This window comes from Nipponia nippon, unplaced genomic scaffold (assembly GCF_047370975.1).
Source record: "Nipponia nippon isolate SJK-2023a ecotype South Korea unplaced genomic scaffold, ASM4737097v1 scaffold_36, whole genome shotgun sequence".
NCBI classification, from domain to species: Eukaryota; Metazoa; Chordata; class Aves; order Pelecaniformes; family Threskiornithidae; genus Nipponia; species Nipponia nippon.
In genome coordinates this window covers 310,280-333,296 of record NW_028262354.1, presented here as the reverse complement: position 1 = coordinate 333,296, position 23,017 = coordinate 310,280, and the positions used below count along the sequence as shown (strand labels likewise).

Here is a 23,017-nt window from a genome sequence, read left to right as displayed (position 1 = left end):
GGTCCCCGTGTCCCCCCCAGCTGTAGGGTCACCGCGGGGGGCAGGAGGCCCCCCCCTCCCATCCCCCCCCCCCCGCCCGGACACCGCCGTTCCCAGCGCTCGGCCGGGACCCCCCGCCGCCCCGGACGCCCGGGTCCCACGGTCCCTCCGCGGGGGGGGAGGGGGCTGGGACCGGGAGGGGCTCGGAGACCCCCGGCGCGGCGGGGGGTGGGTGGGAGGACGCCCCCCGCCCGTAACGGGGGGAACCGGAGCGGGGGTCCGGGTCCGGCCGGGAGGGGCCGGGGGATGGGGGGGCGGGAGGGGGGCGGGGGGGCCGGGCCGGGCGGGGCCCGGGAGGGTTTTTCTCGGCCGCCGCCGCCGCCGCCGCCCCCGAGTGCCCCGGGCCGAGAGCAGCGACGGCAGCGCCATGGGCAGAGGGGTGAGTAGGGGCGGCCCGGGGCGCCCGCTGCCCCGCCACCCGCCCACGCGGGGCACCCACCCACGCGGGGCACCCGCAGCACCCGCCCGCTGCCAGCCGGCACCCGCCCCCGCGGGACGCCCACCCCCGGGGCACCCACCCACCCCCGGGGCACCCACCCACGCGAGGCACCCGCCCCCGGGGCACCCACCCGTGCGGGCGCCCGCCCGCTGCCGGGCGGCACCCACCCACGCGGGGCACCCACCCGCTGTCACCCGTGGGCGCTCACCGCGGCACCCACCCACGGGCGTCCTGCAGCCTCCCGCCGCCGTCCCCGGGGTCCCACTGCCACCCCCCCCACCGCCACTGCCACTCCCGGAGTCCCACTGCCGCCCCTCCCCGGTCCCGAGTGACCCCCGACACGGGTGGGCAGCTGCCCGGACGCCTGGGTCCCCCTCCCCCGCTTCGGGGAAGAAATGCGGGGGGGGGGGGTAGGGACGGGTCCCCCACGGTGGGGAAACTGAGGCACGGAGCAGGGTGCCCCCGCGGAGGAACCCCCCCAGTGCCCGTCCCCCACCCGTGCCCGTGGCCCCGTGCCCGTAGCCCCGGCTGCTCCGCGCCAGGGTCCCCGGTGCCGTGGCAACGGCCGCGGGGGGGCCCTGAGCCGGGGCTGGCGCCTCGCCCGGCAGCCCCCGCCCCGCCGGCCCCCCCGTCCCGCCTGGCACAGCCGGGCCCCCCCGGCCCTCAGCACCCACCCAAAGGTGGGGGGGACCCCGGAGGGTGTGGGACAGGGGGTGCCCCCCCCCACGGGTGCCCCCCACGCGTGTCCCCCTCTGTCACCTCCTGGCAGGCTGCCCCGGGGAAGTGCCGGGGGGGGGGGGGACACACGCGACACCCACCACCCCACCCACTGCCGCCCCCCCAAAATCCCGGGGTGCCCGCGGCAAGTGGGACCCCCCCACCCCTGCAAAGCCAAAGTGTCCCCGCGCGTGGGGTCCCCAGTGTCCATGGGGGAGGGGGGCAGGCGGCAGAGCCCCCCCACGCGTGGGGGTGCCCCGTGGGGGGTGGGCGCCCCCCGTGTCCCCATCCCCGCGGTAACACGACCCCTCCGCTCCCGGCCGTTGTTCTTGGCACCGGGGCCGTTTTCCATGACCGCATCGGCCCCCCCGGCCCCCCCGGCCCCACGCTGGGGCGCCCGCCGCCCCCCCGGCCCCTGCCTGCTCCTGCCTGCTCCTGCCTGCTCCTGCCAACCGCCCGGCGCACAGAGCCGCCGCGGACGTGCCCCGGGCCCTGCCAGCCCCGGGGACCCCCTGCCGCCGGCAGCGGGGGGTCTGGGGGGCCGTGTCCCCCCCTGCCAAGGAGAGCAGGCAGGGCTGCCTGTCCCCTGCCTGCAGCGGCACCCCTGCCTCTCCGTGACGCCCTTGGGGCTGGCGGTGTGATCCTCTCCCCGGCTTGTGGGGACCCCCCCCCGGCCACAGTGACCCCCCCACGGCTGCAGTGACACCCCCATGGCCCTGGGGACACCCCCAGGATCACAGTGACAGCCCTACGGCCCCAGGGACAGTGCCACCCCCGTGGCCACAGTGCTACCCCTGTGACCACAGTGACACCCCCCCCCCCCGGCCCCGGGGACCCCCCATGGACAGACTGACACCCCCATGGCCCTGGGGACCCCCCCACGGCCACAGTGACCCCCCCACGGCCCCGGGGACCCTCCCATGGACAGACTGACACCCCCATGGTCCTGGGGACCCACCGTGGCCACAGTGCCACCTCCACTTTCGCTGCCACCCCCACTCACGGTGCCCCCCCAACTTGGGACCCCCCCCCCTTCCCCGCCTACGGTGCCCCCCATGCCCACGCTGCCACCGGTGCCTGCAGTCCCCCCCGTGCCCACGGTGACGCCCCGTGCCCTCGATGATGCCTGTGGCCACGGTGACCCCCATGCTGGCGGTGACATCCATGCCCATGGTAATGCCCATGCCCACGGCAAGGGCCGTGCCGCCGGTGGTGCCAGCCGCGCCGGCGGTGCCAGCGTGCCCACGGGGTCCCGTGCCCGCAGGCCGGCCGGGAGTACTCGCCCGCTGCCACCACCTCCGAAAACGGGGGCGGCAAGAGGAAGCAGAAGGAGAAGGAGCTGGATGAGCTGAAGAAGGAGGTTAACTTGGTGAGGAGGGGACCGGGGGGACACCGGGCATGGCTGACTGTGCCGCCCCGGCCGGGGTGACGCGGGTGATGTGTGCCCGGCAGGACGACCACAAGCTGTCCCTGGATGAGCTGGGCAGGAAGTACCAGGTGGACCTGTCCCGGGTGAGATGTCCCCCCGTCCCCGTGTCCCACCCTCGATGCCGTCTCCAGCAGCCCGCATCCCTCCTGTCCCCATGGGTGACCCCTGCTGTGTCCTCCATCCCCTGGCACCCTGCATCCCTGTCCCCATGGGTGACACCGAGCTGTGCCCTCCGTCCCCTCTTGGCATCCCACATCCCTGTCCCCAGCGATGTCCCCTGTGCCCATGAGTGACCCCTGGCCATGCCCCCTGTCCCCGTGTGTCCACCGGCCATGCCCCCCACAGCCCCACATGTCCCCAGGGTGCCCTGGCCACGGCACCCTGCGCTCCCGGACTCACAGCGTGTCCCCTGGCTGGCACCCGTGTCCCCTCCCACCCCCCAGACCCCCCCGGCCCCGGGTGGCAGCGTGTGCCCCCCCCGCAGGGCCTGACCAATGCGCGGGCGGCCGAGATCCTGGTGCAGGATGGCCCCAACGCCCTGACGCCCCCTCCCACCACCCCCGAGTGGGTCAAGTTCTGCCGCCAGCTCTTCGGGGGCTTCTCCATCCTCCTCTGGATCGGGGCCATCCTCTGCTTCCTGGCCTACGGCATCCAGGCTGCCATGGAAGACGAGCCCTCCAACGACAACGTGAGGGCACCCGGGGGGCATGGGCGCTGGGGGGGCACGGGCGGCGGGTGGCGTGGGGTTCATGAGCAGCCTGGGATGCACGAACACTGGAGGTGGCATGGGCACGGGCACATGCCCCCGGCCACCATGTGCCAGCTCTTGGGGGGGGTCTGGATGTGGGAGGCTGGCACAGGGGTCCCCTCCCTAGCGCCCTGTGCTGGGGGGCACCCGGGGGGTCCCACCCTGCACCCTGGGCTGCTGGGTGCTGAGGTGCCACCTGGGTCCCAGCTGTACCTGGGGGTGGTGCTGGCCGCCGTCGTCATCGTCACTGGCTGCTTCTCCTACTACCAAGAGGCCAAAAGCTCCAAGATCATGGACTCCTTCAAGAACATGGTGCCCCAGGTAGGAGCCCCGAGTGGGCACTCGGTGCGGGGGTCCCGGGTGGGGTGGGGGTGCCTGGGCATCCCTCAGGGCGCCCTGCACCCTGGCAGCAAGCACTGGTGATCCGCGAGGGCGAGAAGATCCAGATCAACGCAGAAAACGTGGTGGTGGGCGACCTGGTGGAGGTGAAGGGGGGGGACCGGGTGCCCGCCGACATGCGCATCATCTCCTCCCACGGCTGCAAGGTGAGTGGGCACTGGTGGGCACTGGGACGGCACGGGACGGGTGCTGCTGGTGACAGGGTGGGCACCAGGACTGGCATGGTTTGGGCAGCGGGACTGGTATTGGGTGGGCAGCACAGGGTGAGCACTGGTGGTGATATGGGATGGGCAGCAGGGGTGGCATGGGTCAGGCACTGTGGCTGGTGTGGGGTGGGCACTGGGACTAGCATGATGTGGGCATGGGGACCAGTATGGCGCGGGTACCATGACTTATAGAGGTGGGCACCATGGAGGGCATGGGGTGGGCAGCAGGGCTGGCATGGGGACTGCGGGGCTGGCCCGAGTCCAGCTGAGCCCGGTGGTGCCTGGTGCCTGCTGGCACCCACCTGTGCCCGCGGCGCCAGGTGGACAACTCATCGCTGACGGGGGAGTCGGAGCCGCAGACCCGCTCGCCCGAGTTCACCCACGAGAACCCACTGGAGACCCGCAACATCTGCTTCTTCTCCACCAACTGCGTGGAAGGTGGGTCCCCGGGGTCCCTGCCTGCGTGGGGGGGGTCGTCCCCGGTGCCCCCCGGGGCCACGTCACCCCTCCCCGTCCTGCCAGGCACCGCCCGCGGCATCGTCATCTCCACGGGGGACCGGACGGTGATGGGGCGCATTGCCTCGCTGGCTTCGGGGCTGGAGGTGGGGCGCACGCCCATCGCCATGGAGATCGAGCACTTCATCCGCCTCATCACCGGCGTCGCCGTCTTCCTCGGCCTCTCCTTCTTCATCCTCTCCCTCATCCTGGGCTACACCTGGCTGGAGGCCGTCATCTTCCTCATCGGCATCATCGTGGCCAACGTCCCCGAGGGGCTGCTGGCCACCGTCACCGTAAGGACCCCTGAGGGAGTGGAGGGGTGGGATGGTGCGGGGGGGACATTGGTTTCACTGGGAGGGAGGTACTGGTTCTGCTGGGAAAGGGCAGTGGGGGCACTGGTTCTCCTGGGAGGGAGGTGGCGGGTACTGGTTCTGCTGGGCTGGCCCTGGTGCACCCAGCAATGCCCGGTGCCTGGTGCTTGCCCCATGGGTGCCTGCTGAGCCCCGCGGTGCCCCCCAGGTGTGCCTGACGCTGACGGCCAAGCGGATGGCGCGCAAGAACTGCCTGGTGAAGAACCTGGAGGCGGTGGAGACGCTGGGCTCCACCTCCACCATCTGCTCTGACAAGACGGGGACCCTCACCCAGAACCGCATGACCGTCGCCCACATGTGGTTCGACAACCAGATCCACGAGGCCGACACCACCGAGGACCAGTCGGGTGGGTGGCTGGCACCGTGACCCCCCCAACCTCAGGAGCACCTCCTTTCTTGCCTCTGCACCCAGATGTCACTGCCCTGGCACCCCTTCTCCTGGGCACCCCCTTGCCTTCAGCACCCCCTTCCCTGGGCACCTCCTTCTCTGGATCCCCAGGGCACCTCTGGGAGGGCGGGAGGTGTCCCCAGAGGAGATGGGGGGTCCCCGGCGTGGCTGACAGGGCCGCTGTCCCCCAGGTGCCACCTTTGACAAGCGCTCGCCCACCTGGGCGGCACTGGCACGCATTGCCGGGCTGTGCAACCGTGCTGTCTTCAAGCCAGGCCAGGAAAACATCTCCATTTCCAAGGTAGGTGGATGCTGACCCCCCAGAACCCCCTGAATCCTGCCGAGAGCCAGGGTGGTGCTGCTCCCGGTGCCCCCCGTACCGCCGGCATCACCCTCAGCACCCTTCCCCATGCCAGCGGGACACGGCAGGCGACGCCTCGGAGTCGGCGCTGCTGAAGTGCATCCAGCTCTCCTGCGGCTCCGTCAAGAAGATGCGGGACAAGAACCCCAAAGTCACCGAGATCCCCTTCAACTCCACCAACAAGTACCAGGTCTGCCGGGCTGGCGGTGGCAGCGGTGACCCCGGGGCGGCCGGTGGGTGCCGCCCGGTGCCAGCGTGCCCACTGTGCCCGCAGCTCTCCATCCACGAGCGAGAGGAGGACCCCCAGGGGTACCTGCTGGTGATGAAGGGGGCCCCCGAGCGCATCCTGGACCGCTGCTCCCGCATCCTGCTGCAGGGCCAGGAGGTGCCGCTGGACCAGGAGATGCGGGAGGCCTTCCAGAACGCCTACCTGGAGCTGGGGGGGCTGGGGGAGCGTGTCCTGGGTGAGGACGGGGGGCATGGGGGGCGCGGGGGGCATGGGGGGCACAGGGGATGGGGCAGGGATGGGCACGAGCGTGCGTTGGGCATGGGGTGTAGGGACATGGGGGCGCGAGGTGGGGTGACGGGGGATATTGGGGACGTGGGGGGCATGGGGGACGTGGTGGCAGGGCAATATGAAGGATGTGGGGGCAAAGTGACAGGGGATGTGAAGGACATAGAGACATGGAGGACGTGGCAGGGGCATGAACAGAGAGGGACATGGGGACACAGCGTGGGGGGGATCAGGCTTAGGGACACAGGGGACGTGGGGGGACGGGGCACACAGGGGACAAGGGGACGTGGTGTGTGGAGGACATGGGATGTAGGACCATGGGGACACAGGGGGCAGGACGCACGGGGGGCACTGGTGAAGGGGATGGGCGGGATGAGCACTGGGGAGACATAAGGGATGTGGGGGCAAAGGTGGCAGCGGGGGGTCGTGGCGAGGATGAGGAGTACCAGGCGAGGGAAGGGGGTGCCCGTGGGTGCCTGTGGGTGACCACACCCCGTCACCTGCCGGCGCCCACCAGGTTTCTGCCACCTCTACCTGCCCCCGGACAAGTTCCCCCGCGGGTTCAGGTTCGACGCCGACGAGGTCAACTTCCCCACCAGCAACCTCTGCTTCGTGGGGCTGATGTCCATGATCGACCCCCCCCGCGCTGCCGTCCCCGATGCTGTGGGCAAGTGCCGCAGCGCTGGCATTAAGGTAAGACCCCCCCCGTGCACCCCCTGACCCCCCCAGGCTCTCCCCTGAGCAGGGGTCACCCCTCTGTGTGTGTCCCCCCCAAGGTGATCATGGTGACCGGGGACCACCCCATCACGGCCAAGGCCATTGCCAAGGGAGTGGGCATCATCTCGGAGGGCAACGAGACAGTGGAGGACATCGCCGCCCGCCTCAACATCCCCGTCAGCCAGGTCAACCCCCGGTAGGTGCCGGTGCCGGGGGGGTCCCGGGGGGGTCCGGCGGCCCCGGCTCAGGCTGCGGTGTGGCAGGGAGGCAAAGGCCTGCGTGGTGCACGGCTCCGACCTGAAGGACATGACCTCGGAGCAGCTGGACGAGATCCTCAAGAACCACACTGAGATCGTCTTCGCCCGCACGTCCCCCCAGCAGAAGCTCATCATCGTGGAGGGCTGCCAGCGCCAGGTGCCCCTGTCCCCGTGTCCCCTGCTGCCCTCTCCCCATGCCCCACCTTGTCTCCATCCCCATGCCCCATGGTGTCCCCATCCCTGTGCCCTGCGGTGCCTCGTTCCTGTGCGTGACCCCCGTGTCCCCAGGGTGCCATCGTGGCGGTGACAGGAGACGGGGTGAACGACTCCCCGGCGCTGAAGAAGGCCGACATCGGCATCGCCATGGGCATCGCCGGCTCTGATGTCTCCAAGCAAGCGGCCGACATGATCCTCCTCGATGACAACTTTGCCTCCATCGTCACTGGTGTGGAGGAAGGTTGGTGCCGTCCGTCCATCGCCCTCCTCCCCCCAGACGGGCACCCGCCGCCCCCTGTCACCCACTTGCCCCCATCCCTGCAGGGCGCCTGATCTTTGACAACCTGAAGAAGTCCATCGCCTACACCCTGACCAGCAACATCCCCGAGATCACCCCCTTCCTCCTCTTCATCATCGCCAACATCCCCCTGCCCCTGGGCACTGTCACCATCCTCTGCATCGACCTGGGCACCGACATGGTGAGGCCGGGGCTGGCCGAGGGGGGATGAGGAGTGATGGAGGAGGACGGGGGGTGACAGGGGTGACGGACCCTCCTGCCACGCAGGTCCCTGCCATCTCACTGGCCTACGAGGCGGCCGAGAGCGACATCATGAAGCGGCAGCCCAGGAACCCCCGGACCGACAAGCTGGTGAACGAGCGGCTCATCAGCATGGCCTATGGGCAGATCGGTGAGGGCCGGGGGTGCGGGACCCCCTGGGTGGCAACAGGTGCCACCAGTGGCACCCCAGGACCCACCAGTGACACTGGGTGCCCGCTAGAGATACCAGGGGCCAGCCCCCCCAGCTGGCATCAGGCACAGTGTGACCCCCAAGCACCCACTTGAGATATCAAGGGCACCCCAGGACCCACTGGCGATGCCACGTGGCGTTCCCCCAGCTGGCATCCAGAGCCCCGTGTGCCCCTGGGGCACCCACTGGTGACAGTGGAGCACCCACCTGTGACCCTGGGCTGTGCTGCGTTTAGCTGTGCCCTGATCCCACACCCCGGTGGCCCTTGGGGTGCTGATCCCGGGGTGCCGATCACTGATCCTGGGGGTGCCAATCCCTGATCCTGCCAAAGGTGCTGATCCCTGCTCCCGGGGTGCTGATCCCTGATCCCATGGGGTACTGATCCCGGGGGTGCCCATCCCTGATCCCAGGATGCCTGTCCTTGCTCTGGGGTGCTGCTCCCTGATCCCGGGGGTGCCGATCCCTGATCCTGGGGTGCCCATTCCCGATCCCGGGGTGCCCGTCCCTGATCCCGGGGGTGCCAATCTGGGGGTGCCCATCCCTGATCCTGGGGGTGCTGATTCCTGATCCCCGGGTGCCCATCCTCGATCCCGGGGGTGCCGATCTGGGGGTGCCGCTCCCACAGGGATGATCCAGGCGCTGGGCGGTTTCTTCACCTACTTCGTGATCCTGGCGGAGAACGGCTTCCTGCCCGGCACGCTGGTGGGCATCCGCCTGGCCTGGGACGACCGCTCCACCAACGACCTGGAGGACTCCTACGGCCAGGAGTGGGTGCGTGGGCCCTCGCACGCCCCTCACACGCCCCTCGCACACCCGCTTGTGCGCATGCCTTGGCACAACTCTGCTCCGTGTGTGCCTACACATGTGTGCCCTCACCCTGCCCGTGGCTGTGTGTGTGCAAACACACGCCTGGGCTTGTGCAAAGGCCTTGCACAAATGTGTGTGTGTGCGCGCAGGGTGTTTGCGTGTACACACGTGTGTTTGCGTGTGCCCTTGCAGACCTGTCCTTGTGTGCATCCCTGCACACACCCATTTATGCACTGCCCTTGCACAGCTATGCTTGTGTGCGTGTGCTCACGTGTGCTTAGGCACGTGCGCCCTCCCACACATGCAGTTGTACAAACCCTTTGCATGCGTGCACATGCCTGTGAGTGCATTTGCACGCGCCATCCCACACATCCTTCTGGACATCCTCTTGCACACCTGCCCCTGCATGGTGCATGCTCACGCGTGCTCTCCCATGCATGAGCGTGCGCAGCAGGGGCACGCGGGCGTGCGAAGGGGGGCACGCGGGCGTGCGCTGAGGCCGTGCCCCCCCCAGACCTACGAGCAGCGCAAGGTGGTGGAGTTCACCTGCCACACCGCCTTCTTCGCCAGCATCGTGGTGGTGCAATGGGCCGACCTCATCATCTGCAAGACCCGCCGCAACTCCGTCTTCCAGCAGGGCATGAAGTGGGTGCCCCCCCCCCGACCCCCCCAGCACCCATGGGTGCTCGCCCCCCCCGGTGCCTCCCACCCACGCCGCTCTCCCGCAGGAACAAGATCCTGATCTTTGGGCTGCTGGAGGAGACGGCGCTGGCGGCGTTCCTCTCCTACTGCCCCGGCATGGGGGTGGCCCTGCGCATGTACCCCCTCAAGTGAGTCCGGGGGGGGGGGCACCCCGGCCCTGCCCCCCCCGCCCATGGGTGCCCCCCCACTAACGCTGTCCCCCCCAGGGTCACCTGGTGGTTCTGCGCCTTCCCCTACAGCCTCCTCATCTTCGCCTACGACGAGGTGCGCAAGCTCATCCTGCGTCGCTACCCCGGCGGTGAGTGAGACCCTGCGGCGTGGCCCCCCAAGACCCCGGCGTGGCCCCCCCAGCCCCCCATGGGTGCTGCCCCCCTAGGGTGGGCATCGCTCTCCCCCCATTTGGCACGTAGCCTCCCCAAAGCCTCCATGATGGGCTCTGCCCCCCAAGTCCCCCTTTTTGAGCACCCCAAAGGCATCACTTCCCTCCCCCAAAGTGGGCATTGCCCCTCCCGGACTGGCACAGCCTCTTGGGCCCCGCCCATCTTGCTCCCCTGCCCCCCCAAGCAGATGTTGCCCCCCAAAAAAACACGCTCAGGGCTGGCACCTGCACCCAAAGCAGTGGGGGGCACTGGGGGTGTGTGTGTGTTAGAGGATAGGTGTGGGGGCACCCACGGGGGTTGGGGGGGACCCAGGGAAGTGGGGAGGGCACCCAAGAGGCATGGGGAGCACCCACGGGGGTGGGGTGGGACCCAGGGAAGTGGAGAGCCCCCCACGGGAGAAGGGGATGCCCAGGAGAGGTGGGGGGCACCCAAGGGGTGGGGGGGGCACTCGGGGGGCTGGGGCACACCCAGGGGTGGGGGGCACCCCCAGCTCGCCCCCCACCGCCTGCCCTCTTGCAGGCTGGGTGGAGAAGGAGACCTACTACTAGTGCCCGTGTGGGCCCCCGGCCCCCCCACTCCAACCCTGCACCCCCCTACTAACCCCGGGGGACCCAGGAGTGCGGGGGGGGGCACCCTTTGCTCCCCCCATGGGGCACCGAGGCCACCCCCACCTTCAGAGCAATAAAACAGTTTAACCCCTTCGTGCCCTCGTCTGTGTTGGGGGGGCATTGGGGGCGCAGAGGGAGCAAGGGGGGGCGGCATCAATAACCCACTGCCCCCCCCAGCCCCTCCCAGCACCCTGGGACCCCCACCCCAGCACAGGGTGGCCCCCCGGGGCCCATGCATGAATGTGCAATATGTGTGAGTGTGCACCACGTGTGTGCGCAAGCATGGGGGTGCACGGCCGCCCCCCCCCCCCCCGTGCCCCCCGTGCAGTGCAAGGCCCCGGTGCGTCCCCCGCCCACCCGGACGCGTGGGTCCCTGCCCCGCGGGGGGGCTGGGGTGCCCCGGCCCTGCTGAGTCAGCAGCGCGGCGGGGGGCTCAGGGTCCGGTTTCGCCGCCGGGTTTTGGTATCACCCGGGGTTAAAAATAAGGAGTCTCCGAGTCAGGGTCACCCGAAACCGGGGCTGGGGACAGAGGGGGCGCGGGGAGGACGGGGACCCCCTGCACCCGTGTGTGAGGGTCCTGGGCACCCACGGCCCTTGGCATGGGGGTCCCGGGTACCCTGCTTCCCTGAGTATGGGGGGTCCTGGGTACCCCCAGCCCCTTCGTGGGAGTCCTGGGCACCCTCTCCCCAGCACGGGGTGCCTGGCCCGCATGACTTCTTGGCTTGGGGGGAGAAGCCCCCCATCCCTGGGTGCAACCGTGGGGGGTCCGGCTCCCCCAGCCCGGGGGGATCCACTTCTCAGTGGTCAGCAAAGCGGGTGGTCACCCGATCCCAAGGGGGATGGAGGTGACAGAATACTGTGTTCCCCTCCCCCCGATGGTGGCTGCGGGGTTGGGGGGTCCCCATCGGCTCCAGCCGGGGCTGGGTCCCCCTGGTCCTGCGGTGGGGGTGCCCAGTGCCAGGGGGGTGAGATGGGGGCACCCAGACGCCCACCCTGGTGCCCTCAGGGTCAGCTCTGATATGGCCCTGTCCCCAGTCAGGGACGCTGGGGGACAGGGGACCCCAAGGCTGAGGTGGGCACCGGCCACCCAGGGGTCCCCAGCATCCACTGGGGACCAGCCGCCTGCGGGGGACCCCAAGGCCGGGGGGGGAGCAGCCACCCGGGGCCCCCCATCGCTGCGGCTCCCCGGGCCCGGCGCTGGTGACCCCACGCTCGGCTCCTTATTTTTAGCCCCCGGCCCCCCCGGCTCCCTCCCGCCGGCTCCTCTTTCCTTGCTTAATATGGAGCTGGAGCGGGGCCGGCGAGGCGGGAGGGGCCGGGGCTGAGCCCCCCCGGGCGCATCCTGCACCCCCGGGCTCTGAGGCCCCCGCACCCCCTCTGCGGGGGGGGGCGACAGGGGTGCGGGGGGGGTCAGGGTGCCACTGCCCCCCCGGTGCCTTCGGCCCCTTTGGGGCTGGGAAGGGGCCGCGTGTCTGTGTGTCCCCCCCCGGCTGTGTCCATCTGTCCCCTCCTGGCGGGGCCGGAAGGGGCCGTGTCTGTCCCTGTCCCCCCCGGGGGCCGTGTCTGTCCGTCCGCCCCGGGGGCCAGGCAGGGGCTGCGTGTCCGTCCCCTGCGCTGGTCCCAGCTGGGCTCTGTCTGTCTGTCTGTCCCTGGACGCGAAGGCATCGTCTCTCTGTCCCCGAGGCTGTGTCTGTCTGTCCCCCTCTGGCTGTTGTCCAGCCCAGGAGCTGTCTGTCTGTCTGTTCCCGGGGCTGTCTGTCCATTCCCTGGCTGTGTGTCCATCCCTGCTCATCCGTGAGTCCCGTCCCCATCTGTCCGTCTGTCCATCCCCCTCTGCAGGTTCCTATCTGCCCGTCTGTCCGTGGGTCCCATCCACCCACCCGTCCATTCCCGTCTGTGTGTCCGTCCCTGTCCGTGGGTCTGTCCAGCAGGCGATGGGGGTCGGGGGGTGGGTGCTGGTGCTGCTGGCGCTGGGGGCCGGGGCCCCGGGGGGAGCCAGGGAGGGCCTGAACTTCCCCACCTACGACGGGCTGGACCGGGTGCTGCCCGTCACCCTGAAGAACTACAAGGCGATGCTGAAGCGGTTCCCGGTGCTGGCCCTGCTCCACCACCGCCCCGGCCAGGGCGACCGGGCGGCCCAGCGCCACCACGAGATGGAGGAGCTGATCCTGGAGGTGGGCACGGGGGGCCAGGGCAGGGGGTGACATCCCGCAGGGACCCCGTGTGGCGCTGGGGACAATGTAGGGACCGGGGGGTGCTGATGGGACAGGCACTGATGCTGGGGTACCAGCACCTGTGTGGCACTGGGGATAGTGGTGGGGACCAAGGGACATCGGTGGGATGGGCAACTACACCCGTATGGCACTGGGGACACTGGTAGGGACCAGGTATGCTGGCAGTGCCACCAGCCATGGGACGCCAGCTGCCGTGGGGGACCTGTCCCCATGAGCTGGCACCTGCCAGGACCCCCGGCACGGGTAGAGGGGGACAGAGGGATGGGGGGGGGGCGGCACAGCTGGGCTGAGGACCCTGGGGGACCTTTGGCTGGGGTGGGGGGACAGGGTTGGTGGCAGGTGCCCCCAGTGCGGTGTCCCCCCAGCTGGCAGCCCAGGTGCTGGAGGACAAGGGAGTGGGCTTCGGCCTCGTCGACTCTGAGAAGGATGCGGCTGTTGCCAAAAAGCTGGGTAAGGGTGACCCCCCCCCCCACTCCCCTCCCCTGCTGGGACCCCTCAGCCGCAGGGACCCCCCCAGATCCCCCTACCTGGCACAGGTCCCCCTGCATCCCCCCCAGCCAGGCACAGGGACCCCCCAAACCTGGCACAGGGACCTCTGTATCCCCCAGCCTGGGACAGGGATCCCCATGAGCCCCCCCGCATCTGGGACTGGGGCCCCCCTGTGTCCCCAGCCAGGCACAGGGACCCCCCAGACCCAGACCCCCAGACCAGGCACAGGACACCCCAGCCCCTCTCAGCCAGGGAGAGGGACCCCCAGGACCCCCAAACCTGGCACAGGGACCCCCCTAGCCCCTCAGCTGAGTCCCCCCTGCCCCCCCAGGCCTGACGGAGGAGGACAGCATCTACGTGTTCAAGGAGGATGAGGTGATCGAGTACGACGGGGAGCTGGCGGCGGACACGCTGGTGGAGTTCCTGCTGGATGTGAGAGCCCCCTCCCACCCGCCGGGAGACCCAGGCATCTGGGACCCCCCACTCCAGCTCTCCCTGACCCGGGGGGGTCCCTGGGGACCCTGGTGCTGACCCCTGCCCCCCCCAGGTGCTGGAGGACCCGGTGGAGTTCATCGAGGGTGACCACGAGCTCCAGGCCTTCGAGAACATCGAGGATGACCCCAAACTCATTGGCTACTTCAAGAACGAGGACTCGGAGCGTACGTGGGGCTGGGGCAGCCCCGCGTGTCCCCCTGTGTGCCCCCGTCCCCTCTGTGCCTCCTTCGCCCCCCCAGCCACAGCTCCCAACCCATCCTTCCATCCAGCCATTTGCTTATCCACATCCCTCTGTCCTTCCGTCCGTCCATCCCTCCATGAGGACACCAAGGACTGATCCAGACAACCCTGGGCATGTTTGGGACCGTGGGGTTGGGGGGGTCCTTCTGGAGCCAGAGCCACTGGGATGGATCTGGGCTGGGGGTGCCAGTGCTGGCACCCGGTGCCGGTGCGGGGCCGTGGGACCGATACCCAGTGTCAGTACCCGGTGCCAGTACCCGGTGCCGGTGCCAGGACCCATCTCTGCTCCCCCAGACTTCAAGGCCTTCGAGGAGGCGGCGGAGGAGTTTCACCCCTACATCCCCTTCTTCGCCACCTTTGACAGCAAGGTAGGGGCGAGGGTCCCGGCCAGGCAGGGTCACCCCCTGCCAGCACCCACGGGTGGCTCAGGGACCCCAACCCTGCCCCAGGCGGCCAAGAAGCTGACCCTGAAGCTGAACGAGATCGACTTCTATGAGCCCTTCATGGAGGAGCCGGTGACCATCCCCGACCGGCCCAACAGCAAGGAGGAGATCGTGGCCTTCGTGGAGGAGCACAAGCGGTGGGGGCCCGGCTGCCCCCGGCCCTGCCTCGGTTTCCCCAGTGGGGGCTGCTGGGGGGACCGGGGTGCCATGGGAGCTGGTTGCCATGGGGAGTTGTTTGCTATGGGAGGTGGTTGCCATGGGGAGCGGGTTGCTATGGGAAGTGGTTGCCATGGGACGTGGTTGCCATGGGAGGTGGTTGCCAGGGGGAGATGGTTGCCATGGGAAGGTGGTTGCCAAGGGAGGTGGTTGCCAAGGGACGTGGTTGCCATGGGAGGTGGTTGCCAGGGGGAGATGGTTGCCATGGGAAGGTGGTTGCCATGGGGGGGATGGTTGCCACGGGAGACCGTTGCCAGGGGAGGTGGTTGCCATGGGGACGGGTTGCCATGGGGAGGGGGTTGCCAGGGCAGCCGCAGCCTCGGGGATGGGGGATTGGGGGATTCCCGGGGCGGGGGGGCCCCCCGCTGCGCAGCGAGGCCCGAGCCCCCCCCGCCCTGGCAGCCCCCCCTTCCCCCAGCACCGCTTTGCTGGCGGTGGCCCCTAGGGTGACACGAGTTTGCGAGGGAGGCCTCAGCAGGCGGGGGGCGCTGAGCCTGCCTGGGGGGTGTCGGTGAGCCGGGGGGCAGCCGAGCCCCCCCGGGGCGGGCCCGGGGGTCCGGCGGGGCGGGCAGGACAGGGTTAAGGCCCGTGCGCTGCCGGGATGTTCCCGCAGGCTTAATCCCCCCCCCCCGGATCAACCCGCCCCCCCGCCGCGGCCTCAATCCCGCGGGAGATGGGGGGACCCTCCGCGGCCCCCCCGAGGTGCCAGCGGTGCCGGGGGGCTCAGCCGCGGCCCGGCGCCCCCCTCCCACCTCCCCCCAAGCCAGCCCGGGCGTCCTGCCCCCCCCGGCCGCTGCACCCTCATCAGAGCGCCCCCCAGCTGCACAGCAGAGCCCGGGGGGGGAGCGGCTCGGGGGGGCGGGTTTGGGGGTGCCCCTCACTGTCCCCCCCCGGCAGGGCCACTCTGAGGAAACTCAAACCCGAGAGCATGTACGAGACCTGGGTGAGTGCAGGGGCAGAGGGCTGGGGGTGGGGGGGCCCTGGCCCCCATCACCTTGCCCCCCCCCGGGAGCCCCCCACCCACTGGGGTGCCCCCCCGCTGGTGACACCGGCCCGTGTCCCCCAGGAGGATGACATGGAGGGGATCCACATCGTGGCCTTCGCAGAGGAGGATGATCCGGGTGAGGGAGGGGGCCAGGGGGCCGGGGGGATCAGGGAGTCCGGGGGGGGTCAGGGAGACCGGGGGGGGCCCCGGCGCCCCTCACCCCCGTCCCCCCCCAGACGGGTTCGAGTTCCTGGAGATCCTGAAGGACGTGGCCCGGGACAACACGGACAACCCCAACCTCAGCATCCTCTGGATCGACCCTGAGGATTTCCCGCTGGTACCGGCCCCCCCGGGGGGGAACCCCGCCAAGACCCCCCAGCACTGGGGGGTGGGGTCGGGGGGCTGACCCGTGTGTGCCCCCCAGCTCATCCCCTACTGGGAGAAAACCTTCAGCATCGACCTGTCCCGGCCCCAGATCGGGGTGGTCAACGTCACCGACGTGAGTGTCCCCCCCCGGGACCCCCGGCGTGGCCCCCCCCATCAGCCAGCCCTGGGGGCTGAGTCCTGACTGGCTCATCTCACCGGTGGGCCTCAAAGGCAGCCCCTGGGAGCCGGGGTCCCCCCTGGGGGTCCCATGCCCCCCCGGGTATCCCCTGCCCCCTCCCACGGCGGGTGCCCCCCCGCCCCATCCCCTGCCTGTGCCACGTCCCCCCGTGTCCCCAGGCCGACAGCGTGTGGCTGGAGATGGCGGACGAGGACGACCTGCCCGGCCCAGCAGAGCTGGAGGAGTGGATCGAGGACGTGCTGGCGGGAGAGATCAACACCGAGGACGACGATGACGATGACGACGATGACGACGATGATGATGATGACGATGACGATGATGATGATGATGACGACTAGGCCTTGTGCTGGGCCTCCGCTCCCAGCCCCATCCCTGTGTGAGCCATTAAAGTCCCCAAAGAACCAGGCTGTGTAACTGGGGGGCACAGGGGGCTGGGGATGCTCCAGGCACAGGCGAGATCCCTGTGCAAGATAGATCCCGGTGCGAGATCCCCGTGCGAGATCCCCGTGTGAGATTTCCCCTTGTCACCCTGACACGTGCGATCCACTGGGCAGCATCCCGTGAGATCAGCCCCTAAAAGTTCCCTCTGGAAACCCCCCCACCTGAGATCCCGGTGGCAGCTCCCGGGGGATCTCCTGGTGCAAATCCGCCCGTGGAAATCCCCGTGCAGAATCCCCCTGCCCGAGACCCCTCCCCGTGCGGCCTCCCCGTGAGCTCCCTGTGCACGCTGCCCTGGGGAGATCCCCGTGCGAGATCCCCGTGCGAGATCCCCGTGCAACAGCCTGGGGGGGACTTTCCCTGGGGCTTCCTGGGGGGGAACCGGTGGCACCCACGGGGGACTTGCACACTCGTGGGTGTCCCCCGCCATGGCTCTTTCCTGCGGTGACGTCCAGGGGTCCCTGGGGGTGGCTGGGGGGACCCCGAAGGGATGGGGGGGCATCGGGGACCCCACGGGACGGTGCGTGGGTGCCCCCCCCGGGTGTCCGCGCCAGCCCCCACCCACCCACCGTCCCCGTGGGGCGGGGCAGCTCCCCCGCCCCGCCCCGACAAGCCCCGCCCCCTCGGCCACGCCCCGATAAGCCCCGCCCCACGTCCCGCCCCGCTGCTCAGAGCGGCAGCACCGAGACACCGAGCGGCCGCACCGGCACCGCCACCGCCACCGGCACCGCCCCAGCCGGCCGGTAAGTGCGGGGCTACGCGGGGACCGGAGGCTCCGATCGGCCACCGGGACCGGGCTCGGCACCGGGCTCGGCACCGGGGCCGGATGGAGGCGGCGGCCGCCTCCATCCGGTCCCGATCCCGGTCCCCTCCGCCGGGCAGGGGCCGCGGTAGCAGACCCCCGCCGCCGGTACTAGTCACCCCCCCGCTAGCAGAGCCCCCACGGTAAAGAGCCGTACCCCCACCCGTGATGCCCCGCCCCGGCCGTGGCCAGGAAGGGGTTAACGGCCCCGGTGCTACCGGCGGTGCCAGGACACCCCCCCCCCCCGGTGCCCCCCTCCCGCGGGTCCCGGCCCGCCCCTTCCACTTCCCCTTTCGCTCCCGGGTGGGGGGGCGAACCCGTGACCCGCCGGGGGCGGGGGGGGAGGGGGGCGGACCCGCCGGTCCACGCGGTGCCACCGGTCCCGGTCCCCGCCCGGTCCACGCGGGACACGGGGTCCCCCATCCCCACCCGCTCCCCGCGGCGCCACCCGCTCCCCCATCCCCACCCGAGACCCGGCGTCTCCCCCATCCTCCGTGGATGCCACCCGGTCCCCGTGGGGCACGGGGTCCTCCCCACCCGCGCCCCATCCCCACCGTGCCACCCAGTCCTCCCAGTGCCGCCCAGTACCAGCGGAGCGCCGGGATGCCACCCATTTCCCCGGGCAGGGTGCTTCCCCCCGCGGGTGGGTGCCGCGGGGCGGAGGGGGGTTGGTGCGCGTGGCCGGACTCCCGAGGAACACGAGTGGAAAGGGGCGCGTGAGGAGGTCACGCGCCCCTGGGCCGGGCTGGGCCCAACTGGGGCCAAACTGGGGCCAAACTGGGCCGTGGCGGCAGCGGGGCCGCCTCTTCCGCCCCGCGGCCCCGGGACGGGGAGGGCTGCGGGGGCCACGAGTCATCGCCCCCCCCCGTGCTCCGGCCCACGGAGCTTCCGCGTGGGGAAACTGAGGCAGGGGGCGGGGCGGGGGGAGCGCACCCAGATGTGCCCCAGATGTGGGATGTGCGGCCCGGGGGATGCTGCTCCGGCCGGGACACGGGTGGGCCCCCCCGGGCAGGACGGTGCCGGTACCCACGCAGCAGGACGATGCCCGCGGCCCAGGGCGGTGCCCGCGGGGCAGAACGATGCCCGCGGGGCGCGGCGGTGCCCACGCCGCGGTTGGATGCCCGGAGGGCGGTGTCCGTGGGGCCGGGCCGTGCCCGTGGGGCCGGGCCGTACCTCGGTTTCCCGGGGGGCCCGGGGGGGGCGGCCCCGGCCAGCGCCGCGCTGCTCCCCGCGGCACAAAGGCCCCTTGTCCCCGGGCGGCGGGGGGGTCCCTCCTCCCCGTCCCGCTGTCGCCACCCACCCAAAATCACGGGGGGGACGCGGTGGTTGGAGGCCCCCCCCCCCCCCCGCACCTGGCCGGAGCGTGGGAGACAAAGGCGGGAAGGAACCGGCCCCCCCGTGTCCTGCCCCCCCCGTGTCCTGCCCCCCCCGCGGCGGGATTACGCGCCCCCCACCCGCCCTTGTGAATGGGCCCCGTGGGGCCACGCCCCTCGTGCATATTCATGAGCCGCTTTGCATGGGAAGGGTGAATGGGGGGGTCCCGCGGGGGGGGGTCCGGGGCACCCCCCCCCCCCATCCCACCCGGGGCCGCGGCGCGGGGGGCTCGGGGGGGCTCGGGGGGACCCGGGCCGGACCCGCCGGGCTGGGAAGGGGCGGGCGGCCCCGGGGGGGGGGAGCGGGGGAAGGGGGGTCCCCGCCCCCACGCCCCCCCCCCCCCCCCCCGCCCCGAAGGACCCGGGCGTCCGGGCCAAGGGCTGAGTCATCGGCTGCCTTAAAGGGGCCGGACACGGCCTGGCCACGCGTGTGCGCGCGGGGGGGCACCACGCGGGAGCGGGAGCGGGTGCGCGGGTGCGGGTGCGCGCGTGTGCGCACGTGGGAGTGCGGGTGTGCGGGGTGCGGGCGGGTGTCTGCGGGTGCAGGTGTCTGCGTGGGGGGGTGTTTACGGGTGTAGGCACGAGTGTGCGTGTGCGGGGGGAGCGCGCATGCGTGCACGTGCCGGGGGTGAGCAGCGCGGTGGGTAGCGGCGTGTCCGTGTCCTGCGTACCCCCCCCCAATGTGTCCGCGTCCCCCCCGTGTCTGTGTGGCCCGCGTGGGGTGCCCGGGTCCCCACCCCAGCACCCACGGGTGCCACCACCGGGGAGGGACACGGGAGAACCCTGAGGAGCGGCCGGGGGGGGGGGGGAGTTATGCTGCGATCCCCACGGCAACCGCATCCCTGGGGTGGGTGGCAGCGGTCGCCATGGCAACCGAGGCGCAACAGGAGATGGGGGACAGGGTGTGACCCCCCCCCACCCCCCCACCCGGGCCTGGCCCTGGGGGTGCCCCGGTCCCTGCACCCCAGGGTGCCCAGGGCCACTGCGAGGGGGGGGCGTGGGCAGTGTGCGAGGGGGGCCGTGCCGTGCCGGGGGGGTCGGACCGTGCGATGGGGGGCTGTGCGAGGGCAGGGTGAGCGTGCGAAGGGGGCGTCACTGCCGAGCCAGGGTGGGCGCTCAAGCAGCCCCGTGCAATGGGGGGGGCTGCGTGAAGCTCCCCTGCGCCGGGGGGGCCACACGCAGCAGAGCCGCCGCCGTCCCCCCGTCCCTGTCACATCCCGTGAGCATCACATGAGTCACGGGCCAGCGGAGCCCGGCTGGCGCCGCGGCGTGGGGGGGCAGCGGCTGAGGCCGGGCAGCTCGTGACACGGGTGGTGCCAGCCATGGCCGAGTACCGCAGCTTGCTGGAGGAGCTGGCCCAGAACATCACGGCTGAGGACCTGGAGCAGCTGAAGTCGGCCTGCAAGGAGGACATCCCCAGCGAGGAGAGCGAGGCCATCGCCACCAGCCACCACTGGTTCGCCTTCCTGGAGAAGCACAGCAAGCTGGACAGAGGTGAGACCCCCTCGGGTGGCCCTGGGCCCCCCCGTCCCCATCCCTGTCCCTCCCCTGGTCCCCAGCTCTGGCTGCTGCCCTGCTCCCAGTCTGTCCCCTGGCCTGGTCCCCATCCCAGTCCCCTGCCTCCTTTCCTCGTCCCCATCCTGGTCCCCTGCTCCCTGCCCTGGTCCCTGTCCCTGGCCCCTGCCCTGGTCCCTGTCCCCGCTCCCGATCCCTGTCCCCATCACCTGTCCCCTGGGGTCTGATCCCTGTCCCCTCTCCTGATCCCCATCCCAGTCCATGACCCCCCGGGCCTGGCCTTGGCCTTCCCCTCTTCCCTGTTCTGGTCGCCATCCTTGTCCCCTCCCTGATCCCTGTTCCCTGCCCTTGTTCCCACCCCTCTGCCTGTCCCTGTCCCCTGCGGTCCCCACCCTGGCCACTTCCCCTATCCCTGTCCCCATCCCTGTCCCTGTCCCCTCTCCTGGTTCCAGTCCCTGTCCCTGCTCCTCATCTCTGTCACCTGCTGCTGGCCCTGCTCCCGGTCCTGGTCCCTTGTCCCCTGCCTCGGTCCCCATCCCTGTTCCCTGTCCCCTGCCTTGGTCCCCATCCCTCTCCCCTGCCCCAGTCCCCACCCTGGACCCTGCCACATGCTCTGGTCCCCATCCCAGCCCTTGTTCCTGTCCTTTGTCCCATCTTCCAGTCCCCATCCCAGTCCCTGTCCCCTGGGATTGTTGTCCCCTGCCCTGGTCCCCATCCCTGCCTGCTCCCTGTCTCCTGTCCCTGTCCCCAGCTCCCGTCCCCTGCCCTCTCCCTGTCCCCGGCCGTGGTTCCCATCACCATCCCTGTCCCTGTCCTCGGGCACCCTTGGCGCTGAGCGCGGGTGGCTCAGCACGTGTCCCCGTCCCCGTCCCCGCAGACAACCTGTCGTACATCGAGCACATCTTCGAGATCTCACGCCGCCCGGACCTGCTGACCATGGTGGTGCAGTACCGCACCCAGGTCCTCAAGATCTCCGAGGAGGACGAGGTGGACACCAAGCTCACCCGCATCCCCAGTGCCAAGAAGTACAAGGGTAAGCCCCCCCGCGCCGGGCCAGGGACCCCCCCGCTCCCCAGGGCAGGGACAGGGACCCCCGGGGCAGGGACAGGATTGCTTGGGGGGGAGGGGGCACAGGGAGAGGCCCCCACTGACCCCCGCTGTGTCTCGGCAGACATCATCCGGCAGCCCTCGGAAGAGGAGATCATCAAACTGGCCCCCCCGCCCAAGAAAGCCTGAGGAGGGGCGAGGAGGAGGAGGAGGAAGGCTGTGCCCCCCCCCCCCGTGTCCCCCTGCCACCTCTCTGGCCCCGGGACGCGGGCAGGCGGGGGGGGCCGGCACGGTCACTAACAAAGTCTTAACGCCCCCCCCCCCACGCTGGGGCCGGGGGCCGGGCGGCTCTGCGTGTGCGTGTGCGTGTGCGTGGGTGTGCACGTGTGGGTGTGCGTGTGGGGGGAGCGCTTTGCTATTCCCAGGGGACCCCCCCCCAAGCCCTCACTGGGAGGGGGGACAACAGGAACAGGGACCCCCCCCCAGTCCAAGTTGTGGCTGGGGGGGGCGACAGGCAGCGGGACCACCCCCACCCCAGGGCTGGGGACGGGGACCCAAGCGAGCGTCACGGGGGCGTGGGGACGAAGGACAGGGCAGGTCGGGAGGGAGGCGAGCAGCAGGGCTGAGCAGGAGGGGGGGGGGTGTCTTTCCTGACCCCCCAGGCAGGCTGGCGGATGGTGTGAGTTTGTCAGGCCTCAGCCCCACAGGGAGGGCGGGGGCACGGCAGCAGTGTCCCCCCCCAGGGGCTGCGGTGGGTGGGGGGATGAGGAGGTGACATGGGGGGGGTGAGGCAGCAGGAACCTCTGTGCAGGGTGGTGATGTCCAAGGGGGGGGGGGGACGACGACCCCCGCCCCCCCCGGGGCATTGGGGAAATCTCCTTTGGAAGGACCCCCCAAAGCCCCGCTTTGGTTGGGGGGGCAGAAGCGGCAGCCCCCCCAAACCAGCCAGACTGATTTTGGCGGGAGGAGAGGGTGTCCTTCCAGCCTCTCCCAGTGCCATACTGGGAGGGAGGGGGCACTGAACTGGGAAAACAGGCACAGCCCCATTAGTGTGTGCGTGGGAGGGATCTTTGGGGTTCAGCTCTAGCTACTAACCGGGGTGGGGCTAGCGAGGGGGGGGCACTGGAGAGAGTATATGTTAATATATTTTATTTAATAAAAGCTAAAACCCGCAGAGCGCCTGTGTGCGGCCGCCGGCTCTTGTGTCCCCCCCCCTATTTATTGTCTCCAGGACAGGGACCACATTCATTTTCCCCAAAAAACTGTGTCTTTTGTTGCAAAATGACTGTTTGGGACCCCCCACCCCCCAGTGAGATCCTGGGGGGGCAGAAAGGGGACGGGTGACACACCAGTGTCCCCCAGCCCCTGGGGGGACCCTCCCTGCTCCCTCTACCCCCCCCAATCCCTTCCCCCCCCGACCGTGCTGACTGTGTACAGATCTCTCATAAACAGATGGAGATGAAAGCTGCTCTGGAGGGTCGCGTGGCTCTGTGAGGGGGCGTTTGGGTGAAAACATGGCAAAAAGGGGCAAAATACACCTCTCCGGAAGGAGGGGGGGCTTGGGGATGTGCTGGCCCCAGGGCTGGGGACAGCTTGGGGACACGGGGAGCCCGGGGAAGGGGACACACAG

At 70.8% G+C, this 23,017-nt stretch overlaps 3 protein-coding genes across 6 annotated transcripts; all 3 read left to right on the top strand.

Moving 5' to 3' along the window:
* The first annotated feature begins 299 nt into the window (after window positions 1-299).
* Window positions 300-10,638, top strand: LOC104012600 (sodium/potassium-transporting ATPase subunit alpha-2). Of its 4 annotated transcripts, XM_087772541.1 has the most exons (24): window positions 378-418; window positions 2,279-2,368; window positions 2,460-2,564; window positions 2,648-2,707; window positions 3,109-3,312; window positions 3,580-3,693; window positions 3,783-3,917; window positions 4,298-4,415; window positions 4,500-4,768; window positions 4,995-5,193; window positions 5,426-5,535; window positions 5,651-5,785; window positions 5,870-6,059; window positions 6,627-6,802; window positions 6,886-7,022; window positions 7,090-7,240; window positions 7,372-7,540; window positions 7,624-7,778; window positions 7,865-7,988; window positions 8,674-8,819; window positions 9,370-9,500; window positions 9,584-9,685; window positions 9,764-9,855; window positions 10,457-10,638. In XM_087772541.1, the coding sequence occupies exons 2-24, from the start codon at window positions 2,315-2,317 to the stop codon at window positions 10,483-10,485; spliced, it is 3,105 nt and encodes a 1,034-aa protein (XP_087628667.1). In that variant the 5' UTR covers window positions 378-418; window positions 2,279-2,314; the 3' UTR covers window positions 10,486-10,638. The 4 variants fall into 4 exon arrangements, with proteins under 4 accessions (XP_087628666.1, XP_087628668.1, XP_087628665.1 ...); XM_087772542.1 differs by lacking the exon at window positions 2,279-2,368 and having other exon boundaries at window positions 301-418; XM_087772539.1 differs by having other exon boundaries at window positions 377-418; window positions 4,298-4,768.
* Window positions 10,639-12,479: 1,841 nt separating this feature from the next.
* Window positions 12,480-16,713, top strand: CASQ1 (calsequestrin 1). Its single transcript, XM_087771908.1, has 11 exons — window positions 12,480-12,719; window positions 13,145-13,229; window positions 13,600-13,700; window positions 13,816-13,927; window positions 14,298-14,371; window positions 14,453-14,583; window positions 15,560-15,605; window positions 15,729-15,783; window positions 15,884-15,984; window positions 16,072-16,146; window positions 16,371-16,713. The coding sequence occupies exons 1-11, from the start codon at window positions 12,480-12,482 to the stop codon at window positions 16,548-16,550; spliced, it is 1,200 nt and encodes a 399-aa protein (XP_087628034.1). The 3' UTR covers window positions 16,551-16,713.
* A 549-nt stretch (window positions 16,714-17,262) lies between these two features.
* PEA15 (proliferation and apoptosis adaptor protein 15) lies at window positions 17,263-22,855 on the top strand. The gene is made up of 4 exons (XM_087772040.1): window positions 17,263-17,393; window positions 20,146-20,319; window positions 21,218-21,373; window positions 21,512-22,855. Exons 2-4 carry the CDS (start codon window positions 20,148-20,150, stop codon window positions 21,574-21,576), a joined length of 393 nt encoding a protein of 130 aa, XP_087628166.1. The 5' UTR covers window positions 17,263-17,393; window positions 20,146-20,147; the 3' UTR covers window positions 21,577-22,855.
* The last annotated feature ends 162 nt before the right edge of the window (window positions 22,856-23,017 follow it).